We start from the raw sequence: 15,474 nt of genomic DNA, 5'->3' as shown, positions 1-15,474 counted from the left end.
AAAGCTTAAATTGCATTTACAAGCTTGTACAATAGAAACATAGACTCAGGTAGAATTTTAAGGATAATTACTGCCCTTATAATTAATCAAAATTAGAGATTTAAAGATAGTTTTCTGCCCCCTGGAGTTAGCTTAGAGTTTCTATTTTTGAAAATTAAATATGCCCAAATTAAACTTTCTTTTGGGGAACTACTGTCCAATTAAAGCAAGATCTTTTCACTCAGATTTCCCTGTTAATCTTACCATTAAAATTAATAGGTCAGATGACATGATAATATGGAAGAAATTTGCTTTTTCTCCAACACCTGTACATATTACTGGTTTCTTATTTTAAAAATCTTTATAGAAACAGGATTAATTTAGTTTGGTTTTGAAATTAGTTTGTAGAAACGTGAGCATAGTTGTTAAAAGCAGAGACTTTGAGGTCAGGTAGCCCTGGGTTCAAATCCTAGCTCTTTTACACACTGGCCTGGTAGCCAACGACAAGTGACTTACCATTTCTGTGCCTCAGAATGGGGCTAATAATCCCTATTTCTGAGGGCAGTTGTAAGGATTAAATGAGGATGACATAAAGCATTTGGTATATGAGTGACATATTATACTTCCTCACTGAATGGTAGTTAATATTTATATTTATAGTAATTACTAAAATATAAAAAAATTAAACATATTAACATTGGCTTTTTAAGCTTTTTCTCTCTCTCTCTATGTATATATATTGTGGTACCCCAGATATGTGTTTCAGATCATTTCATTTTGTATGTGAGAATGACTTTATTCGTCTTTTATAGTTGGTACTTTAACCAGATATTATCCTAAATGTAACATCATTTAGAGTGCTTAAGTGTTTATAAAGAAGGTGAGCTTTGAAATAAGAATTCAGTTTTAATCTTAGTAGCACTTTGATTCATTCTGCACAAATATGTATCGTAGGCTTTTTTTTTATTTTTTAAATTTTTTTAAGAGATTTTATTTATTTATTTGACAGAGAGAGACAGCGAGAGAGGGAACACAAGCAGGGGGAGTGGGAGAGGGAGAAGCAGGCTTCTTGCTGAGCGGGGAGCCCCATGCGGGGCTCAATCCCAGGACCCTGGGATCATGACCTGAGCGGAAGGCAGATGCTTAACAACTGAGCCACCCAGGTGCCCATATAGTAGGCTTTTAATAAATGTTAGCTTTTCTTTGGTTCTTTTAAGCAAAAGTGAGATTTAAAGAAATGTAATGCTAGAGCTTTAAAATAAAAAAATGACCTCATTTTATGTACAATTTACTTTTTTGGGATATTTTCATCTAAGTGGGAGTAGATAATGTAAGTACTATTCTTAATAAAACAACTGGAAACATGCAGTAGAAAAGGTTTCACAGAAGGGAGGGGTATGCACACAGGACAGAGCTAGTCTTGGAAGATGGCTGTATTCCTTGTTGGATTTTGCTATAATTCTGTTAAATTTTGGTCAGAAAAAATAATGGGAATTGAATTTGTGAGATTTAAAGTGATATCTTAATTTGTATAATTTTATACATTGGTTTTTCTGAGGGTCATTTATAAGAGCCTGTTTCTGTATTTAGAGTTCATAAAGGTTTAGAATTTTAAATGCCATGTGAGATACGGTCTTTAAAACCAAATGGTCCTTAAGATGGTTTAAGAGTGCATGGTTGTTCATTGTTGAAATATAATCAGATCATGGTGGGTTGTTTGAGAGTTGGAAAACTGTAATAAAGATAAGCATAACTGAGAAGTACAAAGAGTGAGTACCAGTCAGTCGGCAAACATTAAGCACCTACTGTGTGCTTAGCTAGGCACTAGTGTGACAAGAAGAGCAATAATCGCTTTGTAAACATATTGAAAAGTTGAATTTTGAAATTTAATAAACTGTTGATTATCTGTATATGTTAAACACTGTTCAAGGGATGGTAGAAGGGAAAAAAAAAATAGAACCTTAGAGTCCTCAGAACTTCGCAGTCTTAGGGATGAGGATGGCATATACAAAAACCTATAGAATAAGTCCATACTGGTGTCCCGAGCTGCTGTTGGAGATACGGAGTAGGGAAGGTAATTCCAGCTGGGAGAGTTAGAGGAGGCCTCACTAAAGGGATCTGTTTGTGCTTACAGGAAATAGTGCTAGCTTTGGAATAACAGGAAAAGGTTGTTGCGTTTCTGTCCAAATGTTTATTCCATTTTCCCTTTTTTGTCAGTTCTTTCCTTGTTTTTTAAGACACTAAATGAAATTACTTTTGCAAGATGGTTTTTTTTAAACAGAGTTTATCAAACTTGCCAGTTTCCTTATTTCTGACATCACCAAAAACTTGTTTCAACTAATTTTTTTCATTTAAATTCGCAGCCTTTGTAACATAAACCAAAAATACATATATAGATGGTTATAAATGGCCCTTACTCATTTTATATCTCTATTTACTTCAAGCTTCTATTAAAACTTAAAAAAAAAAAAAGAGAGAAAGCTGTAAGAGAAAAAGCTACAGAAACTTAATTTTGTTTCTCCTCTTTTTGTAGATGTCCATGGCGACATTGAAAATGAATTCCTTATTTTCACCAGATATTCTTATATGAGAAGATCCATTTCAAACAGTCTAGATATTTTTCCTTCTGTTGGACCAGCATGGCAGGATTCAAGCGAGGGTATGATGGAAAGATTGCTGGATTATATGATCTGGATAAAACCTTGGGTCGAGGTCATTTTGCAGTGGTTAAACTTGCCAGGCATGTCTTTACAGGTGAAAAAGTAGCAGTAAAAGTTATTGACAAGACAAAATTGGACACTTTAGCCACTGGTCATCTTTTCCAAGAAGTGAGATGCATGAAACTAGTGCAGCATCCCAACATCGTACGCCTTTATGAAGTTATTGACACCCAGACCAAACTATATCTTATTCTAGAACTTGGGGATGGAGGAGATATGTTTGATTACATAATGAAACACGAAGAGGGACTTAATGAAGATTTGGCTAAGAAGTACTTTGCTCAGATTGTTCATGCCATATCTTACTGCCATAAACTCCATGTGGTTCACAGAGACTTAAAACCAGAGAATGTGGTCTTCTTTGAAAAACAAGGTCTTGTAAAGTTGACAGACTTTGGTTTCAGCAACAAATTTCAACCAGGGAAGAAGCTCACTACAAGCTGTGGATCTCTTGCATATTCTGCTCCAGAAATTCTGCTTGGTGATGAGTATGATGCACCCGCAGTAGGTAGGTAACCTTTTTCCAGTATTTGCCCACTTGAATTCCACCAGCTAGAGTGTAGTTGGTCAAATTGGTGGTTGTTTATCTGAAAATAATTTCTTAAGGTATGTTATTAAATGTGTCTTAATTAACAAATTTGCTTTCATGAATGCCATATATTCCTAAAGTTGGCAGTTTGTTTTACCCTTTAGATGGCAAATGTTTAAAGTATATTTCAGCACAAAGAAAAATGAGTAAGTTATCATTTAAGGTAACCATCATCTACTCATTGTAATTCTTTTGAAGGTCTGAGTACATTTCCTTTCTTCTTAAGATTCTTCTGGTAGTGCCCCTAGTCAGCTTCTTCCTGTGCATATCCTTTAACAGTCATTGAGATTCATGTTGGAAAGGTACTATGAATATTACATTATGAAGAATTTGGGCATGGGAATCGTTTTTAATTGTGACGTTGAAGAGTGCACTTGATCTCTCTGCTTTATTTCCTCATCCATGGAATAGAATTGGATCAGATAGAGGTATCACATCCTATGTTATCATGTTTACCATCCACAGAGACCTGTGTGGCTCTTACTGTCCACCTCATTGTACGGGACAGGTAATTGACATACAGACATCACTATATGGTGGATTCCAGAATCTTGGTAGCCCTGAGCATTCCCAACTACCCTCTCTTCACTCCAACACATTATGTGTTCTCTCTTGTCATGAGTTATCTACTTGGGGTGGAATGTTTACTGCTTTTCAGCTTATGTCAACTTTGTCCCTTGGGATCATATCTGTTTTGAAGGTCATATGGGAATTTCTATATAATTTTTAAGGATTTGCTAAGTTGAATGTATGGTCAGCTTTTACAGTTTTTAGTTTAATCTTGAAACAGTATGCCCTAATACTACATGTATATGATGTCATACTTCATAGATAGGAGTCTTCTGTTTGTCTTCTGATCATTTGAAATGCATGTTACAAGAAGAGGAAAGATACACATTGAAAAGCACATTGAAGAGTGCTGATTTTTATACTGAATATTCTGTACACCAAGACACTGCTTTTCATGTTAGACTATGTTCTGGAAAAGAAAGGGTTATTGAATGGTTCCTGCCCACTACAGATAACAAGGCTTCATCAAAACTTTTCATTAGAATATTTGAGTCAGAGATTTTTGATGAGTGGAGCAGGCTAGTCAGAAAATGAAGCCAAGAATTAAGAGGAAACAGATGTCTGAACATGAAAATGATGTTCAACCTCACTAATAATCAGGGAAGATAAAACCATGATCAGATACTGTTTCATACTTTTCACATTAGGAAAAACTGAAGTCAGACAAATCTAATTGTAGGTAAGACTATAGATCATTGGGAACTCTTGTCATATGCAGAAGACAATTTGTCAGTGTCTACTAAAGGTAAAGATGTACACGATCCTGAGACCCAGCAGTTCTCTTCCTGTGTACCCACCCTAGAGGTGGTCTTACTCATGTACACAGATTTTCAAAGAGTGTTTTTAACAGCATTATTGTGTATTCATCAGTAGGGGAATACATTGTTTGATATTCATATGATGGAAATGGTGAAAATTAATGAACTATGTATGTCATCATGGCTAGTGTTCACAAACATAATGTTTAAGGAGAGCAAATTGGTGAGAGTACTTACAGTATTGTAACATTTATATAAATTTTAAAACAGACAGGGCAGTGTTATATTGTTTAGGGGTATGCACATGTAGTAAAGTACTGATGAATGCATGAGGTCAAGATAGTTACTTCTGAAGGGCAGGCATACCTAGAGGGTTTCACTGTATTGGTGTTGTTTATTTCCAACTTGGGTGGTGAGTACGTAGGTATTCACTGTAATGCTCTTTTTTTTTTTTTTCTTAAGTATTGCATAATAAAACTTTAAAAAAGTTTTTAAAAAGAAAAAGAAAAGTGTCTGGGAGGATGCTTACTAGTCTGATAAATGGTTGATGAAGTATGAATTGGGTGGAGTTCATGGGTAACTTTTCTTATTTGTATTTATTTCAATTTTGTATAATTGTGTGATTGAGATAAAGAAGTGCTTTAAAAAACAAATGGACAGTTATCTTTCCGCTAGTGTAGTGTTAGTTTATTGTGCCAGAATCAGTCAGTGGTTTTTCATAAATATCTAGTAGAATTAGTAGGGACAAAGATTAAAATCTGTTCTTTTATTAAATTACTAGATGTTGCTGTATTAAGCAGCTTTAGTTCAGTTTTATATGTGTTTTAGAGTGCACTGGTCCTTAACACTGACACTTGGTTCAAGGATTATCTATTATTTTCAAAGAATCAGGTTTTGATTTTATGTATCAGCTGCACTTCTGTTTTCTGTGTCATTACTTTTTCTTGCATGGTTACTAATTTTTTTCTAGGATCTTTCAGTTTCCCTTTTCTTTTTTTTCTTTTATTGTCTTGAATTGTCCTAATTTCTCACATTTAAGGCTGTATGTTGCTCTCTCCTCCAATCTCTGGTCACATCCTGGGGATTTCACTCTGTGGTCATTGCTGAAGTTTATCTTTACTGTTTTGTTTCTTGTTTAACCCAAAGGTTCTTTTTTCCTTTTTAAATTCTTTTCTTTTTAAATTTTAATTTAATTTATTTTTCCTTTAGGTGTTTGGTTTTTAACTTCTAATTTTAGTACATTGCAGTCAGTAATGTACACTGCAGCCTGATTGGTTTTTGCTTTGGGAAGTATTTAGATTTTCTGTGTGGCTTAATATACAGTGATTTTTGGTGACTATTTCCTGTATGATTAAAATATTTGTATACAAAGTTTTTATACATATTTTAAGGTTGTTAATTATGTATTTTGTTCCTTTGTGTCATGTTTTATTCTGATGTTGTTTTCTGAGAGAATTATGCTATTTCCTACTCTAATCTGAAATTTGTATTTTAATCAACTTTTACTTTATATATGTTATTTTCAAGCTGTGTGAGGTATATAAAGTTTTGTAATTTATTTTACATGATGGGCTATACATTTTTTCAATATGAAACTGTGCTTTGTTGCCATGGATTCTATTTTGTCATTTTGTTTTAGGACATATTAGTGTCTTCCCTTAATATTCAGAGTTAATCAATATTTGTATCATTCCCTCTGCCCCACAGACAAGAACTATATATAGTTTGCTTTTACTTTCCTTTTAGTTATAGATTTTTAATTTGCTTTTATTACTTAATAAATACTTTTTTTCTGGTTCAGTAATGCTTTAAGATCTGATGAAGAATGTGGACATATTTTAAATTGTGTTCTTAAGTATCTTTAATTATTCCTTTATTTGACCTTAACTTCCTGCATGTGAAGAACATCTCAAAATCCAGTGTGAATTTAAAAGTGACTAGCTGGTCTATCTGAAAAGCATTGCCTTGTCTTGTGAAAAATTAGATTAGTAAAACATAAATTGAGACATTCTTGACTGTTAATCATGTGTGACTTATAGTTGGTGTTATATGCCAGTTTTTGGAAATCTTGGCATATTCAAGCCAAGAGTTGTGGTTTAACTAGAATCCACATTGAATGTATTTAAGGCAGTCCGTTCCTTGCTCTGATTTAGCACTGTGAAGAAATATCTCAGTGTGCTCCCTCCTATAAAAGAGTCTCTTAGAGAATTTAGGAAATAGGCAGCCACCAGAACTGTGATTGTAGTAGTATTATGTATATAATATGTTGAAATATTGTCTTTCTGAAAACTTTTAAAAGGATTACTCCTTTCTGTGCAGATTGTACAGCCTAAGCCGTAATACCTTTGCGATAGAACTTTGAAATAGTCCAAAAGTACATAAATCAGTAATTTTCTCTTTGGTTTATCTGAATCTGCTATTATAGTTTGTTATGAATTGATAACTCCTTGCTTTTATTTCCGATTTCTTCCAGAAAAACTGTTAATGTGCCGGCTTTTAATGTGTCCAAAATCTGAGTGGGTACAGTTTCATTTCCCTACCATTTATTAGAGATAGATGTCTTAGTAATGCTACCGTGTTTTCCGACTTAAACCTTCTCTTCCCCGAGTCAGACTCTGGTTAAATTTTATATTACTTACTCTTACACAGTTTGCCATTTGGACTGTGGGCCCTGATGGGTTCTAGATTAGAAGACCCTGGTTTGTGTCACAGAGTTTTAGGCCCAAGTGTGGAGTTTGGGATTATACATTTTTAAGGGATGATTTGTGCCTTTTTTGTGCATAGGGAAGGAAGTTTGATCTGCTTTAAAGTGTTATCTTGCCTCTTTTATTTAAAAAGATATACAAAAAGTCTGCCTGCATGGCATGTGTCTGACATGAGCTGCACTGCAGCCTGGGCCCAGGCAAATGCCCGTGGCTTTCAGTTGTACAGAACTGAAAAACGTATCTATAGAAATGTGGCCCACACCTTCCACAGTCTAGCTGCCAAGTGCATGGTCACATACTCTGAAAGATACCTTTGACAGAATGTAACATCATCACTTGTCATATAAAAGCAAAAGCAAAAAAATCCTAAACTTTCTGAAGTTTCACATGCCTGTGAGACATGACAGTTATTTCAGAGATCACAGTTAAAAATTGATCTGGCCTGAACCCTGTGTAAATAAAAGCACTTTATGGTATTAGCTCTGTATGCACAATGTACTGGCTTTACAGTGTGAATGTTGTGTAATTATGTATTTAGGAAACAGCAGAAGTTCTGTGCTTTGAGTAAAATCTTCAGTTTTATAAATAAGCTATTATTGGATTTAATATTTGTCATAAAGATTCTTGAGCATGAAATATTATGGGTAGTGTAATCTATAGGTACCATACAAATGGGTTTTTTAGGCTAACGCAACCATTGATTTTTTAGTGAGAGTCTTGAAAAATGAGATGGAATATGACTTACGTGCTTTCAATGTTTTCCCTACTGCATTTTTAGCTCTGGTGCTTATTGTTCTCACTGTTTTAAGATTCAGATCAAGTGAAATATATGTTGACACTACTTTGAAAAGTATAATTCACTCTACTGATGGTATGGTAAGATCTAAATTGGTGGTTCTTTACTTACCATCTGTAAGTTTCACCTAGAGCGTATTTAAAACCAAGCAAACCTTGCGGGGGAGAGGGGGCACCCTAGAGATTGTGATTTAGATAATCTTGGTTGAGGCCCTCATCCAAAAGCTTCTGTGAGATTCTGATGGGCATCCAGCCTTGCGTACCTGTGATGTAAAATCCTAGAGTCAAATGTTTTTGGTTATTAGTGGAAAAATAGATTCCTAACATTTTAATTCTAATATTCTTTAAAGAATAAGTGTTCAGAAAAAAATGTTTAAACCTCTTTAGTTTAAAAAATTGAACAAGAACATATATTCTTTTTTGATGTTGATAATTGAGCTTAAATTTCTCTCTGCTTGCCCTCCCCCATTTTAATCACACCCTTTGCTTATTTAGGGATAAGTAAGTGAAAACCAAATTTCAGGTCCTTTGGAAATTTTTTCTGATGTTGTTCCAGTGCTTGGAACTTCAGGCTAAACACCCCTTGCCTTTCCTGTTAAGAGGCAAGAGACTGTCCTGTTTGCTTTCCACTGTCATGCCTGGAGCCAAGGGTGTCCCTTGGCCTTGTGCAGGTCAGAAGGTTGCCTCACTGCCTCATATAAAACCATTTTTTTCAGAAGATTTATAGCACTTTTGCACTTTTCTAAGGGCTCTTGCTGCTACTAACTAGACTTGGGTTTGGGTTGGTTTTACATGGGCCTTGGTGCTCCTCTTATTCATTTCCTCTCAAAGCCTGTGTGGAAAGACAAAGGTGTGCAGGACTGATAATCATAGGTCCCACTAGAATGAAAACTGGAAGTTACTATTCATTTACTTTTCAGACTAGTGCCCAAACTCTGAGTCTTTTGGTTTTTCATATGAGGAAGTGGGAATTGGGCTGATCGACATGACTATGTGCATCTTTGAAAGAATATAAGAGAAGGAAGGGAGTTTAAAGGCAAGTTTCCTGTCATTTGTATGTGCTGCTATTTTTCAGACACTGACAGTTACAGGTGAGGGGAGGCCCTGGGGATCTGGGCAAGAGGAAGTCAGGAATTGTCGTGTGGAACAGCTGAAAGAGAGGGGAATTCCTTTGGAGGTGGCAGTATTAGGTAGTCACCACTCATAAGGGGAAAAAATGCTTATCAGTTCCTTTTAAAATTTATATGCGTCTCTCTCCTCTGCTCAGAACACTTTAAAGACTTACATTTCCTTCACAGTCAAAACCCGAGTCCTCCTAGCGGCCAACATGGCCCTCAAGATTGGCTTCCTCATTGTCTCCCTCACTTTCTCCTCCCACTCTTTTTTCAGTTGCTTGCTCAGCTCCAACAACGCTGCCTTCTTGCTGTTAGTCACATTCCACATCCAGTCCTGCCTCAGGGCCCTTCTGTCTCCCTTCCCTCTACTTAGACTCTTGCCCACTGCCACCGTCTTGGCCAGGCCCCACCCTCTACTCCAAAGGTGGAGGACCCCAGCACTGCCTGTTCTCCCTCCGCACTTGACTCATTTCTGTGGTCTCTGATACTTCCATTTGTGAAATGAGGGTAATAATAGTTCTCGCCTTTAGAATTGTTGAAGGAGTTAGATGAATGAAAACAAGGAAGTACTTAGCATAATGCCAGACAGAGAATCAGTCTTCAGTCAGATATAACTGTCAGCCAGCCCTTTGGAGGGATCACATAATGCCTTGTGGTGCCAAAGGGTGTTTAAAGATCATGGCCTCATTTTCCTTTTGAGGTGCTGCCTTCTCCTTTGGAAATTTGTCCTCAGGGGAATTTCTGAAATGTTGGCTGCCGTGGGAATACTGGGAGGAAGGGGCAGGCCCAGGACCTTTGCTCTTGTGTTTTTCTCACACATGTTTTTAGTTGTATTTAACTTTCAGAATGTAGGAAGTAGGTTAACTTCTGAAGTAGGGATTTTTCTTTGTGTGTGTGTGTGTTTTTTTTTTTTTTAAGATTTTATTTATTCATTTGAGAGAGAGAATGGGAGAGAGAGCATGAGAGGGGGGAGGGTTAGAGGGAGAAGCAGACTCCCTGCTGAGCAGGGAGCCCGATGCGGGACTCGATCCTGGGACTCCAGGATCATGACCTGAGCCGAAGGCAGTCGCTTAACCAACTGAGCCACCCAGGCACCCGTGTGTGTGTTTTTTTTAATGTTAGATAAAAGCAAAGGAAAGTATTTGATAACTGGTTAGTTTCTTGAAACTTCAGAAGTGCTTTTTAAGCCACTTAAAATAGTTAACTATCTTAATACAGAAATACAGAAGTAAATACAGCCTAGGAAACCTTGAGGGAGTTGAAAACATCAAATTTGCTTGGATATTTTTTTTTTTTTGTAGGAAGAATCATAAACCTGTTGAAGAAAGATTAGTTTGCAAAACAAAAAATCAGTAAGCACAAACTTTTAACACAATAAACTTGGGAACTTGTTAGTCACAATATATATTGCTGGACAGACTCCGAACTCAAACGTTGAGTAAAATCACTAGTATTTTTAAGAACTGGTGAAAACTGTGTTGACATGTAGGTGCTGTGCTCTTGTGCTTGCTCTGAGACAACCTGGTGGGACTTGTTAGTGACACGTCTCCGTTTCTGGGGAAACTGTCCCTCCACATCAGGAAGTTGCCTGTGTGGTCCTGGAGTTGTCATGACTCCCAGAGCAGCCTCTTGGGAAATGCTTTCACAGTCACATTAACATACATAGTAGTGTGGTTTTCTTCTTTCACGGGCTGTGGCTTCTCTCAATTGGGTCCTCACATGTTTGACGCAGACTTTGGTGGAGAAAGATGGAGGGCAGACATAGAACAGGGTGCCATAGAGCTAAGCCAAGCTCATTATCAGAGATACACTGTGGAACCAGTGCTTCCTTACAACTGTGATTCCAAATACATGTCTTTGCTGTTTTTAAATGTCTTCTTCCCATCATTCTTCATAACCCATTTTCTACCTAACCCACTTTGTCTTTGGAAAACATTGATTTATCTTATGTAGTTTTTATTGATTAGTCTTATGGTGATATTTTTAAAATTGTATCCAGTATGGTGTAGAATAGTACCTAATTTAATATTACAAAATTTTAATTCAATTATTTTAAGCCTTGGAACCTAAGGCCAACATCAGCATTTGTGGCATTGTCTGGTGAATAGAACAAGACTTGGTGGAGTGAGACCTTCTTTGTAGATACATCTTAAATTCTTCCTGGGGTGCAGCCAGGCATAGAGTAGGTGTACTAGATAAAAATAACAGAGGGGTTGTAGATGGCTAAAAACAGAGGATGATGAGGTACAGGGGACACATGCCCTGATGGCTTTTTCCCTTTGGAATTAGATGGGATGACGGCCAGACCTTGCTCATTCCAGATGGCTCACTTGTTCCCCTTGCTCAATAGTAAGGTCTTTGAGAGAGAGAACTGCGTGTTTATATCTTATCTGTGTCCCATCCCTATCACCTGGTAAACACCACAAGCTCTTAATGTTTGTTTAAATGAGTAAATATTACAGAGACAAACTAAAGAAATGAAAATTTACATTCCTTTAAACTAGTTTACAAAGTATAATTGTGGCCACTCCCCATGGTCCTTCCTGATGTCCTTGCTCATGTTGGAACTCTTTTTCCCTGCTTTCTGTATATATATTAATGCGTCCTGGACTCACCATGAGTCTGATCGAAGCCATGGTTCCTCTCTTCATGGAGAGGCAGAGTTGCAGTTTCAGGCATGTTATTACATACGGACCACTGTGAAGCCCTTTTTTGGATCTGACCTTGCAGGCTTATTGGGCTGAGTAAAAAAAAAAAAAAAAAGCAGGCACACAGCTTTGACGGGAAGGATGAACACAGGCAGTTTTGAAATAAGCTTTGGAGCATAAATTATAGGTGAGGAATAGTGTCCTTATTTTTGTGTTTTGGCTACTTGACTCTGACTTTTTGTTTTACACATTTAGATCTCCCATTTTCCTTACTGTGTTTTGAATTCCAGAGTTATGACTTGGGAAGATTGTAATGGAAAATTGGAGGTAAGCTTATAGACAGGGCTTCTCCCAAAAGGAAGATCAAGTCACTGGGGATATGGTGTGCTTTTTTGTTTTTTAAAGTCAAAGAATTAATTTGTAGGTATTTGGTGTGTTTGATATGTGGTTTTGGGGGTTTTTTTTTGTAAACCCATTTTATGTTGTTAACAGTTTGTATGTATCGACTATTCACTGACATTAGGAGGTCCTTGTTACAGTTTAAAGAGACTTTAACATAGATTAGGAGCTCCAGTAGGTAGCAAGGAACCCCCTCAGATGGTGTGATCTCCATGTTCCAAGGTGTGATTCTCAGTTTTGTACTCAGTGGTAATTAGTTTCTAGAGGACTGAAACTGGCTTAACAAATTTTTAAGAGACTAATGTATACAAATACCAATTGATTGATATACCAGATTTTAAATGTCTGTCTACTACAAGCTTATATTCTTAATTCAGATTAGTGATATTTTCCTAAATTTACCTAATTTTTTCAGGTTCTAAAAAGTTGGCATACATTAAGATTTTCTTTTAGGTGTAGTATAAATTGGTTTGGTTTAACCTTTCTTAGGAATATTTGTGATCCATTGATATTCCTGAGGTCCCGTGATTCGTGTTTGGATTTCTGCCTCAGCTCTTAGAAAGGGCTCTTCCCAATTCTGGAATTTCAGTCCATTTCTTTCTTTTCCTTCCAAGGCCTTGAAAACATGGTTTCTGCAAGTTACCATTTTGTTTCTAGTTGTGACAGCAGGATCTTCAGTTTGCTCAATACATTATATTCTACCTGGAAGCAGAAGATTCCCAGTGGTTTTAGATTAGTCCTGATTTTGTTCTCAGTCGTCAGTTTGTGGGTAGGATATGTTGCTATCTATCCCAAACAAGGACAGCTACTATTATCAAGTTGTCAGTAAAAAGCTTGATAAAAATTTTTTGGATTTACTGTCCAGCTTCAGTATCAGAATGAATTCATTAGTCAGCAGAGGCAAGAATGGTTAGAGAAGTTGTGTTCTGTTTCTGACTTTTGGTTCTTCTAGCTGCTGTCAGGGGATTAAAGGGGATAGCTTTTCATGTATAAGAACGCTTTCTAAGGCTTCATTCTTGTGTTACTTCATGTAAGAGAAACGAACTTCGGACTCCCTAGCTATCAGTGCCTCTTACCAGTTAGAGAACTGTATATTGATCACTTTATTCAGATGAGTTCTTGAGTTGTCCTATAGCAGAGCACCATGAAGCAAGCAAATAAAGATTCTTGGGATGCTGAAATGGACTGTCCTAATAATAAGCCCATGTAAAAGTTCATGTATTTTGTTCATAGTTTTCACTCAGGGCCTCACTCAGATCCTTACTTAGTTAATTTTATATAAAATTCTAGCAGGTTCAGTAAATTTGTATTTTCAGCCTTCAGCTCATAGATAGGTAACATTAGGAACTTCTTAGAAGCTGGCACACTGATAGCAGAGAGGAGAAAGAATCATGAAATCGTAATTGGAAACTCAAAAACATGATATTCCTGAACAACCAGTGGATCATCAAAGAGGAAATTAAAGGGGAAGTGAAAGTTTCTCAAGGCAAACGAAAAGAAATTAAAGACATCAGAATTGTGAAGGAATAAGTAAAATTGTCTCTAGTTGCTGATGACATGATTTTATATATAGAAAATCATAAAGACTCACCAAAACCTGTCAGAAATAATCAAATTCAGTAAAATCACAGGATACAAAATTAGCAGATCAGTCGCATTTCTATACACTAACAAGTTTTCTGAAAGCGGACAGATTGATCCCATTTACAATAGCATCAAAACCAATAAAATACTTAGGAATAAATTTGAGGGGGTGAAAGATCTCTGCTTTGAAAACTACAAGATATTGATGAAAGAAATCAAAGCTACAAATAAAGAAAGTAGCCTGTGTTGGATTGGAAGAATTAATATTGTTAAAATGTCACTATTACCAAAAGCCATTTATAGATTCAGTGCCACTCATATTAAGATTCCAATGGCATTTTATTTTACAGAAATAGAAAAAAAATTCCTAAAATTTACATGGAACTGTAGTAGACCCAGGATAGCCAAAGACAGCCCGAGAAAGAAGAACAAAGCAGGAGCCATACTTTCTGATTTCAAGCTATGCTATCAAGCTATAGTCATGAAGACAGTGTGGCCTGGGCATAAAAACAGACAAATGGACCAGTGGAACAGAATCAAGAGCCCAGGAATAAACTCAAGCATATGAAGTCAACTAATATTTGACAAGGGAACCTGGAATATCATTGGAGAAAAGACACTCTTCAATAAATTGAAAAAAAAAAAAAAGGATATTCACATGTAGAAGAGTGAAACTTGACCTGTCTTACATCACTCACAAAAATTAACTTGAAATGAATTAAAGACTTAAATGTAAGACCTGAAGCCATGAAACTCCTAGAAGAAAACAGGAAAAACCTCCTGACATGGGTCTTGGTAATGATTTCTTTGAATATGACACCTAAAGTACAAGCAATAAAATAAAAAGCAAGTGGGATTACATCAGACAAAAAAACTTCTGCACAGGAAAAGAAATGACCAACAAAGTGAAAAGACAACCTATGGAATGGGAAGAAATATTTGCAAATCATGTATCTGATAAGCAATTAGTATCCAAAATATATAAAGAACTCCTACAACTCAACAGTGGCAAAGCCAGATAATCTAGTTAAAATGGGTAAAGAAACTAAACAGACATTTTTCCAAAGCAGATATACATGAAAAGATGCTCAGCAAAGATGCTCAGCATCATTAGAGATGTCATTAGAGAAATGCAAATTAATACCACAATGATATATCCCCTTATGCCTGTTAGAAAGGCCATCAGCAAGAAGACATTTGTTACCGCAAATGCTGACATGGATGTGGAGAAAAGGGGAACCCTTGTGCACTGTTGGTTGGAATGTAAATTGGTACAGGCAGTATGGAAAACAATATGGAGTTTCCTCAGAAAACTAAAAACAGGTCTACTATGTGATTCAGCAGTTCCACCTCTAGGAATATATCCAAAGGAAACGAAAATACTAACTCAAAAAGATACTTACACCCCCATGTTCAGAACAGCATTATTTACAATAGTCAAGACCTCGAAACAACTGTAAGTGTCCATCAGTGGATAAATGGATGAAGGAGTGGTATATATATGTACATACCCACAGTGGGATATTAGCCATAAAAATTAGGAAATCCTACCATTTGTGACCATATGGACCATGAAGGTATTATGCTAAGTGAAATAAGACAGAAAGATACT

At 36.3% G+C, this 15,474-nt stretch overlaps 1 protein-coding gene across 5 annotated transcripts in view; it reads left to right on the top strand.

The window, feature by feature from the left end:
- The window catches only part of SNRK (SNF related kinase), a 57,258-nt gene that overhangs the window by 14,198 nt on the left and 27,586 nt on the right, over nucleotides 1-15,474 (top strand). For all 5 annotated transcript variants that reach the window (XM_034991235.1, XM_034991242.1, XM_034991250.1 and 2 more), the window contains one exon: nucleotides 2,513-3,207. In XM_034991235.1, the coding sequence (XP_034847126.1) occupies nucleotides 2,619-3,207 (589 nt within the window). In that variant the 5' untranslated portion in view covers nucleotides 2,513-2,618. The remainder of the gene's footprint in view (nucleotides 1-2,512; nucleotides 3,208-15,474) is intronic.

Source organism: Mirounga leonina, unplaced genomic scaffold (genome assembly GCF_011800145.1).
Source record: "Mirounga leonina isolate KUSES-001 unplaced genomic scaffold, KU_Mleo_1.0 Mir_115, whole genome shotgun sequence".
In the NCBI taxonomy this organism is placed as follows: Eukaryota; Metazoa; Chordata; class Mammalia; order Carnivora; family Phocidae; genus Mirounga; species Mirounga leonina.
This window is presented reverse-complemented; position numbering and strand designations above follow the sequence as displayed.